Source organism: Natrix helvetica, assembly GCF_964273705.1.
Source record: "Natrix helvetica genome assembly, chromosome: 2".
Taxonomy (NCBI): domain Eukaryota; kingdom Metazoa; phylum Chordata; class Lepidosauria; order Squamata; family Natricidae; genus Natrix; species Natrix helvetica.
The window spans coordinates 167298579-167318829 of record NC_138552.1 but is presented as its reverse complement, the minus strand read 5'-3'; the positions used below and the strand labels follow the sequence as shown (position 1 = coordinate 167318829).

Here is a 20251-nt window from a genome sequence, read left to right as displayed (position 1 = left end):
TACAAAAAGCAGTATGATACTTGCCATTTCTCCCGAAGAGCCTCTGGGGCCAGGTGGTCCTGGAAATCCCTAGAACATTATGATAAGTATGAAATTTTTAGAAAAGGGAAAGAAACAATATAATATAAATATCTGTTGCTAAGCTAAAATTCTCACTTAAGTGAATTTTGCCCCTTTTATGACTTCCCTTGCCACATTTGTTAAGTGAATTACTGTAGTTGTTAAATTAATAACCCAGTTGTTAAGTAAATCTAGCTTCCCCATTGATTTTGCTTGTGAGAAGGTCCCAAAAGGTGACTACGTGAGTCTGGGACACTGCAATCATCATAAATATGAGTCAAATTCAAAAGCTGCCAAACCTCTGAATTTTGATCACATGACTATGGGGATGCTAAAACGGTCGTAACTGTGAAAAATGGTTATAGGTCACTTTTTTCAGGACTGCTGTAACCCCACATGGTCATTAAATGAACTTTTGCAAATCGAGGACTACCTTTATTAATTTTCAGAACTGTCTTTACACTTCTCCACTTTATGAGAAAAAAATGAGAATTAAACAAAAAAGGCTTTTCAGCTGTAGTGTCATTTTTATAAAATGTTCATGGCATGGAGCCACTCCTGCCTCTGAAATTGATGCCTCCCTTCATGTAATCTAGTCATCTCTAATAATATGGCTGACATTGATTTCATTATTTCAACCTGATCTCTTATTTTTTCTTGCATCTTTATAAACCTATTTTAGTTTTATTTTAATTGGTGGGTTTTCTATTAACTACCTGTGACTACTTATGCAAATTGAAGGTCAAAATACACATTATTCTGTACATAGAATGAAATGTTCTTTGTTTTGGGAAGAAGTAGCATTCTAAACTTTAGTTTAAGGTGGAAATTCTGTGGGCTGCCAGATGTTGCTGAAATACATGGCATTATTGGATGGGGAATTTGTTCACTGTAGTTTAGCAGAGCGCTTCTCTTGATAAACTTGGAGGACTTCTGAAGGAATTATGGCAATTTAAAAGATTGTAGGAGAATAAAGTTGTCACTATCTTTAAAAAGTGGAATGAGGAAAGCTTGGAAAATATAGGTATCTTTATTGAACAACAATCTCAAAGATATTTCCAACTGTACAATTGTATAAACATATATGTTCAATTACAATCAGGTTGTATTTTAAAACTGTTGTGGAAGATAATTATGAAATTTTATACATTTTCTATATTATTTCAACGATTATCAGATTTAAATTTTAAAATGCTAGTAAGAATACTATAAACGTTTATATATTTTAAATATATTTTGGCATTTTGTGCAGGTGTAGTTAGGAAAGATACAGAGACAGAAACATACAAAAGTTTAATTCATTCATAGGACAACAGAACTGGCTATCAATAGTGTTCCCATTACTGGATTGTAAGAGAAATTCATACACTTTTATAATTTACATACCGGAGGTCCTGGATTTCCAATAGACCCGGGAAGACCAGGCTCCCCTACTTCACCCTAAAACAACATTTTAAGAAAGGTAAGTTATATATCTTTAGAGATGAAACTGTAGAGTTGGTAAGTTTATATACTAATGACACACTACAGTATGTTTCTAATGTCTATAGATCAATTTTATTCTAAAAATGGAAGTGAAATCACTTGCAAGCCAAGTAGTTTAACTCCAGAACCTGTTGGCATAATTTCTTTGCAATATGTTCCCTACTAGTGGATGACTTCTATTTACATGAGCAGGTTACCCACTTATTGTAAAGGTGGCCCTTGTGATCCATGGCTTTGCATAAATGGGGATGACAAATCAAGATCAAGACAACCTTATTATCAATGGTAAGGCTTTTGTGTATTTCCAGTTTTTGGTTTGTAGCTCTGGTTATAAGACAATTTTTGAAGTGTTTTCTTTGTGGATGTGCAAATGCTACGTCTACTTTTGTCCAGAACTTGTTATGTAAAAGTGGTATAATCACTTAATCATTATAGTTCCCATATGGCTAAAATTTAACCTTGATGTTTGGGAACTGCTAGAAGCATAGGGAACATGCCCCAGAATAAGGATAATATTGGATGGAATTTATCACTTTCACCAGAAGTAACCATGATCAATGAGTATCATCAGTTAATAATGAAGAAAAGAATCCTTGAATATTTGCTCAGATCAGTAATTAAGGTACTGTCATCCCTTCACAAACACTTCTGGAGCAAATAAATGCCTTGATTTGTAAATCTGCCAAGATGAAATTAATTTATATTACATGATAATTGAATTACATATAGTAGTGACAACAAATTCAGCCGCCAAGTCTGTCAGATGTTCACAGCTGGATGTAGCTTTTCTATAGGGCCTGTACATTTAAAATCCAAGGCAACAGAGTTCCAAAGATGAAAACAATATAATTTCAGAAATATTTGCATAATGGGAATCTAAAGCATAGATCCTTATGCAAATATCCTATCTGAAAAAAAAAAGATATGAAAGAATGTAAGTGCAACCAATAGGTAGGTCATGAATTGATTTCTCCAAGATATGGATCACCTTCAGAGATAATTGTCCAAACTAGATTATACTCTATCTTCCTATAACTACAATTACTTGGGTATGTTGATAACACACAAACTTCACATTTTATCTACAAAGAGATTTTTGAGGAATTTTGAGCTGTACTTACTGAATCCCCCTTTTCTCCTTTTTCAGAAGGTTCTCCCTGTGACAGAATACAAGTTAAACTCAATGTTTATCAGGACACTTTTATCAAATCCAGATTTGCTCTCTGTTTCTAAAGGTTTTGGCAAGAATGAAACCCACTTTCAGTTTCCAGAAATGCCACATAAAAAATAAGTCACACAATCATAACTATCAATAGCAATTGATTACTTACTTTTTCTCCTTTTGCACCTTTTAATCCCTTTTCATCTCGAAGACTCTTTCCCAAAAAAGAAAATAAAGATCAATTCTTTCTAATTTATTAACAAATTAGAGATCAATTTCCCCAAATCTTCCTCTTTATAATGATTATCCAATATTCCTTTCATGAGCAATTTACACTGTATAATTGCAATCTAAATACTGAGGAATCATATTTAGAATAGCAATATATAAGTATTTTAAAAGTCAAGGGTAACATGCCAACAGAGTTCAGTATTGCTTATCCTCGAAGTAAAATTCTATATATGTAAGTATGCTATACACAATAATTGTGTGGGAAGGGAAGGGTTGTATGAATGATATATTGGTTCAAAATGTGGTGTTCTGGATGGAGTAACCTATTTCGGCAGAATAACTTCTATATTGATTGCTGATTATCTTTCTCTGTTCAACTCAAACTGGTAATGTTTTTCTATAAGGTAATACAACTATAACTCACTCCCACTTACTTTGGACTGTCTTGTTTGACTAGAAGCCACCCACCCTGTGTGATCATTCAATAGAGATTGTTCAGGATCCTCACCCTATGGGAAATCAAGGAGATCAGGGACCAGAGGCTAACCATCTCTGTGGTGGCACTGACTCTATGGAAGAGCTTAGCTTCTCATTCATTTTTGGCATTTGGAAAAATGAACAACCTTATCCTGTTTAATAGGTATTTATGAGTTAATGGTGATGATGAAGGTGCCTTTTGTTTTGTCTAAATTTTAATACTGTTCAGTGTTGTAGCTGTGACAACTGTATGAGAGGAGATTGAAAGATGCTGGGGTTTTGTGTTGTTATATATTCTATATACCCCTTTCAACTGGGTAGCATACAAGTTCATGCAGTAAAAATTATGAATATATGTGTGTATATGTATGTATATGTATGTATAAATATAATGTAACATATAACGTAACGTAACGTAACGTAACATAACATAACATAACATAACATAACATAACATAACGGCAATTGATTTTAAAATGTGACATTCATTTAATCTTTCTTCCTGGCATTTTTGCTTTCAGAAGTCTGGTTCTGCATGCATCTGTCTTTTGTGCATATATGCACGCTCTACCCAATATATATATATATATGGTTTTCATGCACATATTTGTTAGATTTTTTAAAACCTCCAGAATTTATTTCAGTTAAAATTGATACCTTTAATTGCTAGGTAAGCAGTATTAAAATAATCTATTTTTAAGAATATTAAGAACAGTTTTCCTATCTGATCTTCCTGTGAATAATAATCATGCAGGTATAACAGTTTCTAAAATTCAAGGGTGTTTTTCTTTTAGGTAAAAACATTATTTATTTTAATGATTTGTTAGTATAAACAAAAGTCTGGATATTAACAAAGCAAATTGTTCACAATTAATATTATACCATTCTTAGCTTAATTTATTCATCTCCAGTCTTGAAAATTTGGGTCACTGCTGCAACCTGAAACCCTGGTTCCAGAAAGTCTAAGCACTTAAAACTGAAGTTTAGACTGGTAAATCATCTTCCTAAATACTAAACTTAGCGCTTCTTTTCTGCAAAGTTGTTTGCTTGAGAATAAATCATTAAATATTTTGCATTGGACAGCTGAAGGAAGGAGTGTATTTGTACACTACATGAGGGTTAAAAGATGATTAATTTCTTGAAGGCGAAGCAGCTGGCCCCCATGTTTTGCCAGAAGACATTAACTGGGAAACATGATAAGACATAGGAATTTGAAAGGTCTTATAATTGTAAGAAACATGAATCTGGCAGACAGATGCGTATAATATCCTGAGGACCTCAACTTGGGTTCATATCACCTGCCACAAACTTAATCTTAAATAGGAATTAAGAGGCTACTAAAATATGCAAAATATACCAAGAATGATTGCAAGAAGTAAGCTATACATAATGAAGAAAAATGCCTGGATATAATTAATTTTCTAGGCACAAAAGATTAAGAAATATAAAGCAGCTCTTTAAAAAACTAAAACATGGCAATTCAATCTATTGCACAGTTAGTATAAAATACAACAAAAGCTATTGACTTGTATAGGTGTCTAACAACTCAGAAATACAGTGATCTTAGGCAAACTTGTTTCCACACAGCTGGTCATAAACAGTTTTTCCACAGACTGAGGAAATGAACTCATTCATACAAATGTATGATAAAATAACTCAATTTTATTTAATACATTGAAAAAAATCTAAGGTTAGTATATTGGTGTAATTAGTAAAGCACCATTACTAACAGTGGTGAAAAAAGAAAGAGGCAGAAAATTAGAATTTGCTAAAAAGAAATGATGAAAGTACTAGAAAAATAATGAAACAGAGATTGAAAAATTATAGCTATCAAAGTTTATTACAGCTTTGATGGCACTGAATGGATCAGAGGAGCAGAATGGTTAAAATTGCAGTGATTTTAAGCAAAAGATGAAAAAATGCAAAGGGAATAGATAGCTTATTTTGCAATATCTCCTGTCCAAATCAAAGGAAGTATCATTCTGCTTGATCACCCATCCTTAGATATTCATGCACAACTTGGTCACAAAGTTAAGGTAGAATAGTCACTTCAGTTTAATAAAGTTTGAAGTTACCCAGAACTGTTCTGAGTCAATGATGTAAAGTCCAAACTGGCAATCTATTGTTATGGATTTTGTTGCCAAACATTGATAGCAAAACTGAATTTGTAATAAGTAAAAATAAAAAACCTTAGCACTCCCATTAGTTTGAGATAATAATACAAAGATGAGTTAGAGGAAAAAGATAAGAAAGTGAAACTACCAAAGTGTGTAGAGCAGGGGTGTTAAACTCGTGGCCCCTGGGCCAAATGCATCACATGTTGGCCATGCCCACCCCCATTTTAACAAAGGGGAAAAAAGTCACAATACATCACGTGATAACAACATGGTACCCCGAGTTTGACACCCCTTTGATACTCTCCTGGTGTAGAGTATATGATTAAGTTTGTCTAAAATGTTCCTGAAAATTTTTAGCACAATGCCCTGGGATCTCAAATTTATGAGTGAGCGAGCGAGCAAGCAAGCAAGCAAGCAAGCAAGCAAGCAAGCAAGCAAGCAAGCAAGCAAGCAAGCAAGCAAGCAAGCAAGCAAGCAAGCAAGCAAGTAAGCAGGCTAGCTGCTGGATTTAGCCTGCAATATTTAACAACATAAACAACTGAGCCTCATACTTTCTAGGATTCTGAGAAAAGGTTAACTTCAATACCTTCTTTGAATACACTCATTTCTTGTTGAATGACCAAGTTTTGTTCAACAACTAGGATGTTAAGCAAAATGGTTGCTAAGTGAACATATGGGGTGGGGAGAGAGGGACAGAGACTAGGAAGATCATTGATTGGTGCCATCTCATTTAGATAAAGGTTTTTCATGCACCTATGCCAACATTACTCCCACTCCAGCATGCATTTTTGTCAGGTCCCTGAAATATGGTCACAAATGCACACATTGGTCGAAAAATATTTTTTTTAACTACTACGGTAACACATTTGTGAATGGTCACTAGTTGAAATTGTCATTAAATGAGGAATGGGTGTATTCATAGCTTTGGAGAATTGAGTTCAAAGTATAGCTGAGAAGTTGACTACAGAATGGAAGCTACTATAAAGTTTCCATGGAATTGCTCTATTAAGGCTCCAAAGAAAGAATACAGAAGCAGAACATATATTTTTTAATAGAAATATGAAAGGATCATATGATCTTTTTTCATAGAAAAAGAGGTGGTTAAACATGGTGAAAGACAATCCTTTGGTTCTGTAACATGAGAAACAGACTCAGAGTCAAGCAAACCCAAGACAGTGATTGAAGATGTGTCACATAGTTTATTTAGGTAGGCAAATGAATAGTAAACGTTTGAATTCACTCTGGCTGTAACAGATGTTAACCCAAGAGATGACAAGAGAGCTTGTCTTTAAGAAAATCAAAAAGCTGCCAGCTCTTTAAAATGAATTAAAGCTAGGTGATTAAACATTACAAAGCCCCATTTCTGAAAGACTAATTTAGCTATACAGATTATACAGTCATATCCAAATAATGTAACCTGTTCACTTATTTTGTGTTAAAAATACAAAATAGCAGTTAGATCATGTTTTCCATCAATGTTCTGATTTGTCCATTTAAAAGGAAATCTTGTGGATTGTCAAGATGAGACAAAATGATAGTCAGAAATAAATGAATGTTTCATCTGTAATTCCCAATCTTCTCATACTGCAGCAGAATATCTAATTTAATTATCAAAGATGAGCAAATTTCTGACTTGTATTTTGTTCCTTACCAGCAATTCAGAGTCACCCTGGAAAGACCAGCACCAATTACTGGATCAGTTTGGCAAGCATATTTATGAATTTAGTAATTTGTCAGTAGTACCGGAGCAAAGTTTTTAACTCTTTTCGTATAAAAGATTAGTTTCCTGCCATCCATTTCTTTTTAGCAATGTCATTTCATGACAAGGATTGAGAAATTCTAATCTGCAAACCACCCAAATTTCTATCTTAATAGACCCAATATCCTGACTACCATTTGTTTCAGGAAAGACACAAAAATAGATATTCCTTGAAATGCAGAATTGCAATTAATATAGCCATGTTGAAACCTGTTCCTTCTAGTTTCTGCAAAATGTTCATCACATGGTTGTTTTCAAATCCACCTTAATCACACTGTGGAATCAGATAAGGTCACGAAAGTGCCAGAATATAAACTGCATGCATGCAAAAGTTATTGTAGTTTTATTCTCAAACATATTATTTAGAAACAAAACCACTTAACTCATTGGATCTTCCTTCTAACTGACTATTTAAAAAATCTAAAGAGAGTGAATTAGACAAAAGGCATTTTGACGCTTCACTGAATTGATTCAGACCAGCAGATTGTCCTACAATTTACTTAATTTTCTGTTTCTTTTGCCAATGAATTGTTATAGTTGTATATATAATCAAACATGTTACTACATTAGTTCATCTTCATCTTTATATACAAGCTAAAGTTCAACTAAATATCACAAACAAAAAATAAATTAAGATAGATCTGATTTCAGAAAATAGGATAAAATTTCCTTAAAACCTATCTAGCTAAACCAAACCTTGTCCAGGTCAATCACTTTGTAGGGAAAGTGGGTGGTATAAAAACATAATAAATAAATAACTTAATAAATAAAATGTGCCTGTCCTTCAGTCAATTTTAATTAAAAGGGTTAGTATTGCTATGGAAACATTATTAATAAAATAGATTAATTTGCATTTGTATTAAATATGTGAGAGTCAGTAATTATCTACCAAAGAATTTCATCAGTATTTTTGTAATACGTAATTTGATTTTTCACATGCAAAAGATAAAAGTATCTGAAGATACTTCCTGAAGATAAGAAGTTGCTGAACTGCATAATACTAAAATACCCATAATATCCATACCTGATAATTCTGCCCTTTAAAGTAATATTGAAATCCTCCAATACCTGGAGGGCCCTAGAATGGGGGGAGAAAAATCAAGGATATAATTTGTCAGGTTTGAAGGTTATTTTTCTTAGATATATACATTCTGTTAGTTGATTAAGATACTTTTAAGACAAACAAACACATATCATTTTATCATTGCTTATGTTTCATGGAAAAACATATATATGTATTTATGTATTTGCTACATTTATTAACCAACCCAACCAGTCAACTCTGATTGGCATACCACAAATTAAGAATAAACAACAACAAAAACCCAAGCTAACACTCCCTCCCATAAAACAGGAAAGGAAAATATTTTTGTACAAATATATAAATACCTAAATGGAAGAATCTTTATTTTAAACCAATGAATAGAACTAAAAGTTTGAAGAAACAAGAAAATTATTAACAATGTTATGAAATGTGTTAAGAGAAGATGACATTTAGGCTGCTGGAAGAACTTTTTCATAATATGGGCCCATCATGGAGAAGGCCTAATAACTTGTCGAAAGTCCAAAAATAGCCCAGAAGAAATGACTCTTAGTAGACCTTCCTGAAACAACCAGACTAAAAAACGAATATTATTCTAGAATAGTTTCTAAAGTAATTGTTTCTATCAATCTTCTTAACCAATTATTTTACTTCAATTTATTTTTGAAATGCAAATCATTGAGGCCAAAACTAAGTACAGTATTGCACAATTAGGAAGATGTTATGTGATATCTTTGAATTCAGGGCAAGGATTGGGCTCTATTTTTAGTGAGAGCTCCATTACATTTCCTACATTAAATGTTGCATAGAACATTTACAAAAGTTGAGTTGGAAATACATTTTTGACTCTTATTCACATCAATAAAACATATACGGTATATACGTATATGTTTTATCTACACCCAAATCTACACCCAAATCTACACCCGTGAAAATCTACGAAAACACACACACACACACACACACACACACACACACACACACACACACACACATATATATATATATATATATATATATATATATATATATAATGTTGTAATTGTACTGATAAATAAATAAAGGGAGACTAGGATAGATCTATTTCGAGCTAATTAGCTCTCATCAGCTAGCCATACCCTTACTGGGATTAGAACCCGGACTGTATATATTTTAGGCAGGAGTCTTAACCACTAAGCCACGGGTTCTCTTCCTTATCAGTTGAGCCAGGGAAATAGGTATGTATTTATGTTACAACCCCTGGTATGACTAAATATGGGAGGAAGGTCACTACTCCCTCTTTCTGTCCTTCGGCTTATCACAGAAGACCATGCAGGCAGAAAACCATATTTTTATTTTTACTGTTCCCTTTTTATATTTGTGTTGTAATTGTACTGATAAATAAATAAAGGGAGACTAGGATAGATCTATTTCGAGCTAATTAGCTCTCATCAGCTAGCCATACCCTTACTGGGATTAGCCGAAGGACAGAAAGAGGGAGTAGTGACCTTCCTCCCATATTTAGTCATACCAGGGGTTGTAACATAGTCATACCAGGGGTTGTAACACAAATACATACCTATTTCCCTGGCTCAACTGATAAGGAACAGAGCCCATGGCTTAGTGGCTAAAACTCCTGCCTAAGATATATACAGCCCGGGTTCAAATCCCAGTAAGGGTATGGCTAGCTGATGAGAGCTAATTAGCTCAAAATAGATCTATACTAGTCTCCCTTTATTTATTTATCAGTACAAATATAACACACACACACACACACACATATATGTTTTCGTAGATTTTCACGGGTGTAGATTTTCACGGGTTTTTAAGCCCACGCTTGAAGATGGCAGGTGAGATCCTGCCAAAACGTTGCAAAGACAATCTCAACCTTACACAGGAAAAGACCCGAATACAACAAAACCAGCATATATATATTGCTGCTAAGCTAGCGGACCTGGGCTTGACTTGACACCTGCTATTCCTCTCAGAGTCCAGGGGAGATGAGTCCCCTCATCTTACACCACCATCATCCATCCTGCTATTTCAGGTACAGGCCTAACCTGATGCAGGCGCACACAAAAGCCCAGATGCCAGCCCAGCAAAGTTGCAGGCTCGTAACAGATCCCAAATATGGGTAAGAGTTGTGGGTCTCCAGCCACAGATTATAATGTTGGGCCTCAATCCTGCAATAGAGTGTTAGGCAGAATCTTCAAGGCACTAGCTAATCCCAAGCCTAGCAATGTATGCTGGCCTTGTCGCAATGTCCTGGTAGACTTACGCGACTCATAGCTGCCATGGAGATACTGAGATAAACCGAGCTTGGCCTAGCAGTTGACCAATGACTCCTTCTACAATTGCTGATTAGTGGTGTCTTGAACCTGCCAATTGTCAATTAGCCACGCTGGTATACTGGCCTTATTGAGATGTATGAGAAAGTCTTTCGTCAGATCTGCCATGTAAAGCGAACGACCTGGTTCAAAATGGCTGCTGCTCAAGGAGCGTGCGAAAACTGCCAGGTGATGATTGGTGAGGGGACTTTTAGCCATTGCTGGCTCCGAAAAGCATGAAAAGTGCATGCCATGGTTTTTCTAGTTGCTCTGAACCTCTTAATCTGTCTTTTCAAATACCAGCCAGGGAATAGCACATTAAAAAAAAACCTTTGACTCAGGAGTACTGAGCTCAAAAGTATGTCCTATCAAGCTGAGACTGAGTTGAAAGACTGGGGATCATTACCTGGGAGGCGTGTCATCAGAATTTCAACTCAGTCAATACAGCTAGCAGGCTAGAGTAACCCATACTGGACTTTCCCATTGATCGAATGGAGAATTGGAGGCACCCAGACCGAAAATTCTACATAGCAGCTTTCCCAACAAATATTATCTACATACAATAGATTGTGCTCAAATGAGTGATTATATGAATAACACTAGCACATCATTTTCTTTGATTTTTGTGGAATGAAGATGAAAGAATTGTGAATTCAGAATTAGTTAAAACAGGGACTAGTTAAAATTAGTTAAAAACATCCAGTTTTTCATCAGCTAGATAATTAGAGGCAATGGTATCGTGATATACTTTGCTACAAATTGCAGATCTCAAAATCTAGACATTTCATCCAGTGGTGGGTTGCTAATTTTTTTACTACCGGTTTGGGTGCGGTTCCACGAGCACTTGCATGCGTGACGCTTCTGCGCTGCCGCTACTATCGCTTCACCCGAGCTGGGCCAAACTGGGAATAACCCACCTCTGGTTTCATTGCTATAGTATTTGAATAGTAGCATGTGGTATGTCTGGGGGAAAAAATCTTGAATAAAGCCAAATTTGGTTTAATATGTACTGTAGAAGCTTTAGAATGAAAATGCCAAAGGTACTGAAATATAATTTTGAGCCTCAATCTTTCTGCTTCTTGTTTAGCACTGTAGCCATGTACTGTTCTATGTATCAACACATAGAAAAGCATAGTTATAGTATTAAGTGATTTTCAAATCATTCTCTAAATCATTATTTTACAAAGATTTAAAAATTGAATTGTGTCTCTTTTATTGAAAATGCATGTACAGTGAAAAAAATCCCCCCTTGATAAAAACTTGGCAAATGTGTTAAAATACTTAACTACTATAATAACATTTGTTCTTTCTTATTTGTGAGATGACTGGTGCAATTCTAAGATAATTCGATGGTCTGTTAATGAAGATTTTTTCAGAACTACATAAGAGTTTGAAGGGAAAAAAATCACTAGAGGGAGCTGCTGTTCCATTCAAAATGAACTTCTTGAATAGTTTTTCAGCTGAAATGACCCACACATTGAATAGAATAGATTCACAGCAATATAATAAAGGGACTATCTCTAAAACAATATAAGTGATACTAAAATAGATTCCCAAAACGTTGTGCTAGAAAGAAAATCACAATTTATGGTCATAATTTCTCGTTCTTACAGGCATTTGAAGAAAAGCATAAAAGTAAATAGGGAAAGTACTACGGTTTGGAACAAAAACAATTATATTGTTTATTCCTTTTGTTGAACCTAAACTTAGTCCAGTGAGAATTAGAGAACTCTTACAGAATGGTGGATTAAGCAAAGTCGTCAGGTCTGCTTACTAAATTATCAGTTTGCTCTCAGCTTGTTAAGAGTTGGAAATTAAGTACTCCTCTCCCCCTCCCATGATGAAATGTTATAAAACAACTTAGCATTTGTCAGAACCAGAGTCCTGGAGTCTGAATTTCAAAGGGAACAGAATAAGAGTAAACGATGCTCTGGCTTTACTACAACACATATCCAACAAACTTCAACATCAGGTAGCTTTCTGTTGCTGTGAAATTGATGTTTGTTCTGCTATCTATGTTCTACACCAGTGGTTCTCAACCTGTGGGTCAGGACCCCTTTGGGGGTCGAACAACCCTTTCACAGGGGTCGCCTAAGACCATAGGAAAACACATATTTTCGATGGTCTTAGGAACCGACACACCAATTTTATGGTTGGGGATCACCACAATATGAGGAACTGTATTAAAAGATCGCGGAATTGGAAAGGTTGAGAACCACTGGTTTAGATGGTTTAGAGCAGTGGTTCTCAACCTGTGGGTCACGACCCCTTTGGGGGTCGAATGACCTTTCACAGGAGTTGCCTAAGGCCATCGGAAAACACATATTTTTGAAAAATACAGAAAACATAAAATAATGTTATGGTTGGGGGTCACCACAACATGAGGAACTATATTAAAGGGGCGCGGCATTAGGAAGGTTGAGACCCACTGTTCTACACAGTTACTTCTGAAACCGTGAATTTATTTAGTGCTTGATGAAAATTTCCCATCCTAGTTGGATAATTATGAGGAATAATAATTACTCTCATAGCCCTGGGTACATCAATCTCTTACTGATCTCAGTAAAATGTATTTTTTACTTTCCTTGTACCAACTTACCACCCACCGCTAGCAGACTTATTTATTGAAGCCTGTGATTGCAGATGGATCTTCCCACTCTGTCAGGACCTAGAAAAGTCTGTTTTTGAAGTGGGAGATAAGCATAATGGCAGCTGGGGCAGAGAAACCTTATATGAGATATATTTGTTCATCTTACTTAAAGCTATACCCAGTGGTGGGATTCACATACCTTCCCTACTGGTTTGCAGGAATTGGGTATGTCATTGGAGGTTTTTAAAAAGAGATTGGACAACCTTTGTCTGAAATAGTACTGCTTGAGCAGGAGGTTGGACTAGAGCAGGGCCCCCAACCCCAGGCCAGAGAATGGTACTGTCCCGTGGCTGCCAGGAACCAGGCTGTGAAAGCGAGTGAAGCCCCATCTATGCACATGCAGGATCCAGTCTGCAAAAAACCTGCCCTCTATGGAACCAATCCCTAGCATCCAAAAAGTTGGGGTGAGTGCTGAATTATTCGAGTATAACGCGCACACGTGTATAACGTGCACCCCCTAATTTTCGATTAAAAATCGGTATAAAATTTTGTTTCACACCAAGCATTGTAATAGTAATGACTATTGCCGCCGGCGGGACGGGAAGTGGGTGGAGGCGCGCCAGCTTTTGCTCTAGTCAAGACAAAATAAGACCAAACTCACGGGAGGCATTGTAATGAGTAGGCGATTGCTGTATAGAGAAGAGGAAGAGCAGGCTAAAGGCCAGCATAGAAGCGAAGCCGAAAGAGATCCTTGCGAGGCTCTGCAGGCTTCCTCGGAGTAAGGAAGGCAACAGCTCCCCTCACCCCCCAGAAAGCAGCGGGGCTCGTCGCGATGAAAAAGGCAGCCCTGATGCCGAGGAGAGCCTTGCAAGGAGGCGGAAAGGAAAAGCCCGAAAAGGCACCAAAAGAAGCGGGGGGAGCTTCGCCCGCCTGGTAGGCAGCCTATGCGCGCCTGTTGCCAGCGTTCGGCGGCAGCAGCAGCGGCAATAGTCGGAGCGCCGCTGCTGCCGCCGAACGCTGGCAACAGGACCGCCGGAGCGCCGCCTCATCTCTCCCAGGCGCCACCTTTGAAAACGCCTCGATGGCTGCCCACCAGGCGGGCGAAGCTCCCCCCGCTTCTTTTGGTGCCTTTTCAGGCTTTTCCTTTCCGCCTCCTTGCAAGGCTCTCCTCGGCATCAGGGCTGCCTTTTTCATCGCGACGAGCCCCGCTGCTTTCTGGGGAGTGAGGGGAGCTGTTGCCTTCCTTACTCCGAGGAAGCCTGCAGAGCCCCGCAAGGATCTCTTACGGCTTCACTTCTATGCTGGACCTTCTGTAGGTAGAACAAGCGACGATTCCTTGGTTTAAACGGCGGCAGCAGCGGCGGGGAGACAAAGGAGGGGAAAGTCAGCAGGCAGCTGAGTTGCGACTATTGAGCATGGCGCGCCGCCGCCTGAGGCCGGGATCGAGGCTGCAGTCCGGAAATTTACAATTTACAATTCGCCACTGCCACCCCAGCCCAGCCCTCGTTTATAACGCGCACCCAAACTTTGACTTCTTTTTTGGGTATAAAATTTTGCGCGTTATACTCGAATAAATACGGTAGAAAATCTCCAAAGTCCCTTCCAATTCAGTTATTCTGTCTTAAGAAGAAATGAGTAGGTTCAGTTAATTTCTTGGAGATGAGACATTCATAATCCAACATTGATTCATATGATAAGTTCATATGCTACAAGAAATCTGTTTTGGACAGAAGCATCATTTGTTTGACCATGTTTGAAATCTGGAATTCAAGTAACTGTACCTGTTTATTACTATGTAGGAGACATACGCTACCATGAACTATTTTTTCCCTAATAACAACAATAAGAATGAGGTTCAGAACACTCCTCTATCACAATTTCATTTTATTAACAAATAATATGCCCCAATCTGATAAGGATTCTTCATTCTGAAGGTTTGTCATTTTCAATATAACTATGTCAAACACAACAGTTACATTCTTATCCAATTTTTTTTTATCATCACACTTACATTCCACCCCTCTCTATATGCCTTATCTTTGTTTCTCTATAGAGAAAGCAAAATAATTGTTCTCGCAACCTCTTTAGGGTATCTGGTATAGATTGTGGACTAAACTGAGTTTGATGCTATTCTTGTGGATACTCACAGGTGGTCCTGGTGGCCCTGCTTTTCCAGGGAGTCCTGGTTTGCCTCGTCGCCCCTAATAAACAAAGACATATAGGAGCAAGAATTATTGGGACAAGGAATTGTTTATTTGTTTAAAGAATACGTTTTTGAAAAATATCAATTCTTTAAGGCAGAACTCTCTTCTCCATCAAGGAAGTTTTCCAGGACAACCATTCTAAGAGCATTATTTGAAATGTATGGTGCCTGCATCATATACCACACTTCTTCTGTAGAAGCAGATTTGAACAAACTGGCTTAGTGCCTTGCACAAATTATTCTGGACAGAATGTTTCACTTTAAATGAAAATTTCCATTTTAAAAAATTGATGATGTTAAAAACATCATTTAAAAAAAATTGTTCCAGATAAAGTTGAGCTTTCACAATAAGTTCAATTTTACTTGCTCAGAATTGCAACCTGCATACAAGAATGAAGGCAGACCTGTTCTTTTTACCAGAGCTCATTTATTCAGAGTATATTAATCTGAATAGGTGCTGACTTTTTCATGTGATTATATTCATTTTACAACCTTCTGTTAGCTATTTTCATCCACATGGCCCACATAGAAAACAATGTTAAATAGGATCTGAATTTATTCAATGACACTAATAAAATGGCACCTAAGATTGAGTCAGCTAATAGAAAATGGCAGTCAAAGAATTGATTAAAGTCAATATTGAATTCTGGGGAGAAAAATCAGAAAGATTTACTTTTAATCCTTTCAATGGTCATTCCTAGCACAGACCTATTTATAGTTTTTCCAGTCTATATGTGTGCTGTATATTTGAAAACTGATGCAGCAGTAACTGTGACAATTGAAAAATCTTGCTGAACCAAAGCTGGAAACCCCAAAGAATTGGCTGTAAAGCAGAAATGATAAATGTCATGAACAATGAAGTAGCGTGAATCATTTTAAGATTTTTTTCCAAAACAAAAAAGGTTTGCTTTATCAAAAATTTTAATTAGCACTTGTTTTGCAAGTTATAGACATAGATAAAAGCATTTTCATGTGATATCTATCAAAATACAGCAAACTTAGATGAATTACCATAAAGGAAAAGGCAGGATTGGCAGTGGAAGAATTACAGTACACTTACTATCCTAAATCTTAAAAATAGGCTGTGCATTACAGATTTACAGATATCCTGCCTCCATTTTCTAGGGTGATTGTCAACTCTGCTGCATCTGAACTGAGTTATGCACTTCTTACTTATTGATCTCCATTATTCAAATCATCTGTCACTGGCAGAGATTCCCTGTCAACTAATCTGGACTTCATAAATTGAGCAGTTTTATGGGTCCAAGATCAGGAAACAGTGGATGACAATGTTTCAGAAGCCATGTGTCTCCTAACATTTTCCATGTGTTTCACATACAGCATCCATATTTAGGTCAATGTGCTTTTTGTTAACCTAACTTTAGCTATAGCTTTTGATGATTTTGGTTTGATGGCTTCCACGTGCCCTTTTGTATTTTAGAAGTAAAAATATGTGAGATATGTAAACATTTTTCATCCAGATGTTTATTGCATCCTGTAACTCTAAACGCACTGAGAACAACTTCTTATAAAATAGGGTTGTCAATATTAATGTAGTCCTTTGGGGTATTCAAGGTGCACAGAATGTCACAACACATATTTGTAAAAAGTGACTGGCTATAAAGTATTTACTGTGTTTTTTTTAAAAAGAACATTGCTTTAATATTTCTCTATAATGTAAAAATGTGCTTCGTGTGTCATAGTGTACATGCAATATTAAGTTTAGGTGAGTATTTCAGAGAAAAATGCTTTGCTACATCACTAAAGGGAAGGGATATGCTCTTGTAGGCAGTAGAGTTCTATAGATACCAAGAAAGGTAGCCTTTATTACCATCACCATTAAAGGGAATAGGAAAGATCTTGCAAGCAATGGAATCTATTGGTATGCATGATCAGGGTTTCTAAATCAGAACTTTTATTATATGAACCTTGGTTTCCATTCAAAGTTATTAACTAAATGCACCATTTGAAGTAAAGAATGAAATGTGAGATTTTCATTCAAAGTAATTTAGATTTGTTAAAAGTTTAGATACTGATGAAAAATCAGATTCTGTTGATTACTTTTCTAGTTCCTGACTGCTTAACATTTTAAGTAAGAACAAAATAAAGAAATATTAAGCACATAGTAAGATTTGACCTGGCATGGACAAATATGATTCAGGTGCAGAATGCACAACTGAATTTTCTGTAACTTACCAGTATATTTGTAAAAAGGTTTGCTAATTTAACTTATGAAGCATAACATTTTTTCAGATTGTTCCTATACTGATTACTGTCAATGTCATTGTCCATTATAGATCCATTGTGGAGTTCAATTCCCAAAATTCGTCAGCCAGTCATGCTGCTTGGGGAATTCTGGGAGTTCACATTCATACCTCTTAAAGTTGCCAACTTTGGAGGCCCTGATTTATATCAGTACAGCCTGTTCATCACATTTGTCTAACTTTTTATGACTCATAGAAAAGGCATTGTATAAAAAACCCATTAGTAGTTGATCATACATAGTACATTCACTAGACATTCTGTGAGAACTATCATCAAAAAAATTTGGGATTCATATCTTGTTCCTTATTAAATAATGAGTGGTTGGAAAAATACAAAACCAAATGTAAGGTTTTGCACATGCTGTCAGGCCTGCAGCCATCTTTTCTTTTGGATCTTTGGCCTGACTTTCTATTATTCTATCATGCATTTTCAATTGTGGGAAAATGGGAGGGGGGATTATATGGAGTTGGATGATATGTAGCCATCACAAAATTCTTTCTAGAAAGCCAGGGTCATCCTTTGTCTCTGCACCTGGTTCGGAACTGGATGGGTGGAACTGCTAGCATGGCAGTGGAAGATTGGACCATGTGATGGACTTATGGGTGTGGGGGCAAGATCTTGAACTTTTAATTGGGTGGGAAAATCGGGAAGCTTTCAGATTTGGGTTTTCCCAGGCATGTGCCAACATGGTTCTCTTAATAAATTGGAACTTTGAGGAATCCTTTGCCTCGGACTCTGATTTACTTTCGGATGCTATTTGGAACCCTGACACATGCCTTCCCTGCATAACATGCATATCAAATCAGTGAGAAAACATACCCTAGCATTATGTTCAGATCACCTCTATGAGTAGAATGCTTAGTCTTCCATTCTTATAAGATTCTGTGCTATAGGAAAAATCAATCCATTGAGCTCTATTAATAAGAAATGTGAAGGTATTTCTTGTTTAGGAGCAACAGGAGGTGCTACAGTCCAAGATATTCTCGTGAAGTGATTGCATCTCTTTCTACTTACAGATTATTTGTAACAAAGAAAACAGTGAGGAAAAATAAGGGAGGGTTGTAAGCCGAAAGTTACTCCTGCGATAGTCAGTAAATAAAGCAGGATGATTGAACAATGATAGTTATACCTAGAAAATCCCCAGGTGAAAAAGGTATGGATGGGAAGGCGAAGGCACCAAAGCAAGGCTGTCAAACTCCCGGCCCATAGGCTGGATGCGTCACGTGCTGGCCACATCTATACCCAGTTTAGGGAAGGGGAAAAATGTCCCGATACGTCATGTGATGCCACCATGACAACATGAGATTGACAGCCCTGCACTAGAGCATCAAAAACCTCATGCTAGAAGAATATTTATTCTTTGCTATTATGCTATGTTGAGGATTTGAAAAATGGACTGAAACTCTAGTTAATTGGGATAAGGAATCATAGGGTCCACAGTAGTTGGGTGGCAAATGATAAAATAAAAATGATGTTGTTGTTCAGTCACTAAGTTGTGTCTGACTCTTTGAGATCCCCTGGAGTATAGCACACCAGGCCCTCCTTTCCTCCACTGTCTTCCAGAGTTTGCCCAAATTCAGGTTCATTATGTCAATCCCACTATCTAGCTGTCTCATCCTCTGCTGTCCCCTTCTCTTTTTGCCTTCAATCTGGGTCTTTTTCAATGAGTCCTCTCTTCTCATTAGGTGGCCAAAATATTTGACCTTCAGCTTCATTATCTGTCCTTTCAAAGAACAGACAGGTCTGATTTCCTTTCAGATAGACTGACTTGATTTCCTTGCACTCCAAAGGACTTTCAAGAGTCTTCTTCGACACCACAATTCAAAAGCAAAAGGTGATATTAACATTTTTCAATATTGTCCATAACATTCAATGTTTGCATCGAGATGGTATATGTGCCTTCCTGAATTTAATTTCTTTTCCATTTATTTCTGCTGTTTTTCAATAGTAAAATGTTTACATATCGGCAATCTGAAGCTCCACATGATTTCAGTATGTGCAGTTTCTATATTGAAGGAGAAAATAATATGTTCTGATTTCTTAGGGTTCCTGTTCCTCTAGAAATGTGTACTGGATGGTTTTTAACCTATAAAAGTCAAGCGAAGGCATCTCTTTAAAACCATTAAGTTTGTGAGATGTCTCTACTCTGGCTCTTTGGGAAGGAGGAGGAGGAGGAGGAAATGCTAAAGAAAGTCAAAACTGGAATCGAGAATGCTCTTGGAGAGCTGTGCTTTATTCACAGGGCCTTGGGACCATGAGGGCAGCTCTGCTTTTGTTTTTGTTTTCTTTCATCATGAAGCCTGCCAGCTCTAATGCTCCAGGTCTACTACCCAGGAGCATGGGAAAGGGGCATTTTAAGCTGCTGCTGCTGCTGAGCAGCCGCCTTTAGTATTTTTCTTCATCTTTGTAAAGGGCCAGGCTGGGTGGCCTTGTGGGAGGTAGAAAATGATAAAGATCAGCAGGTGTGGTAGAGTGCAGGGCAGCAAGGGCAACTGGGATGGAGGTTGCCAGGCATTCAGTACTTTATGGAGTGGGGGTGCTTTGTGTGTGGTGG

General features: G+C 36.9%; 1 protein-coding gene across 1 annotated transcript in view; it reads right to left on the bottom strand.

Moving 5' to 3' along the window:
- The window catches only part of COL19A1 (collagen type XIX alpha 1 chain), a gene marked incomplete at its 3' end in the record, with an annotated part of 189016 nt that overhangs the window by 49753 nt on the left and 119012 nt on the right, over positions 1-20251 (bottom strand). The window contains exons 17-21 of the mRNA XM_081943886.1: positions 15377-15430; positions 8316-8369; positions 2877-2921; positions 2667-2702; positions 1447-1500 (exon numbers count right to left, since the gene is read on the bottom strand). Coding sequence (XP_081800012.1) covers positions 1447-1500; positions 2667-2702; positions 2877-2921; positions 8316-8369; positions 15377-15430 — 243 coding nt within the window. The remainder of the gene's footprint in view (positions 1-1446; positions 1501-2666; positions 2703-2876; positions 2922-8315; positions 8370-15376; positions 15431-20251) is intronic.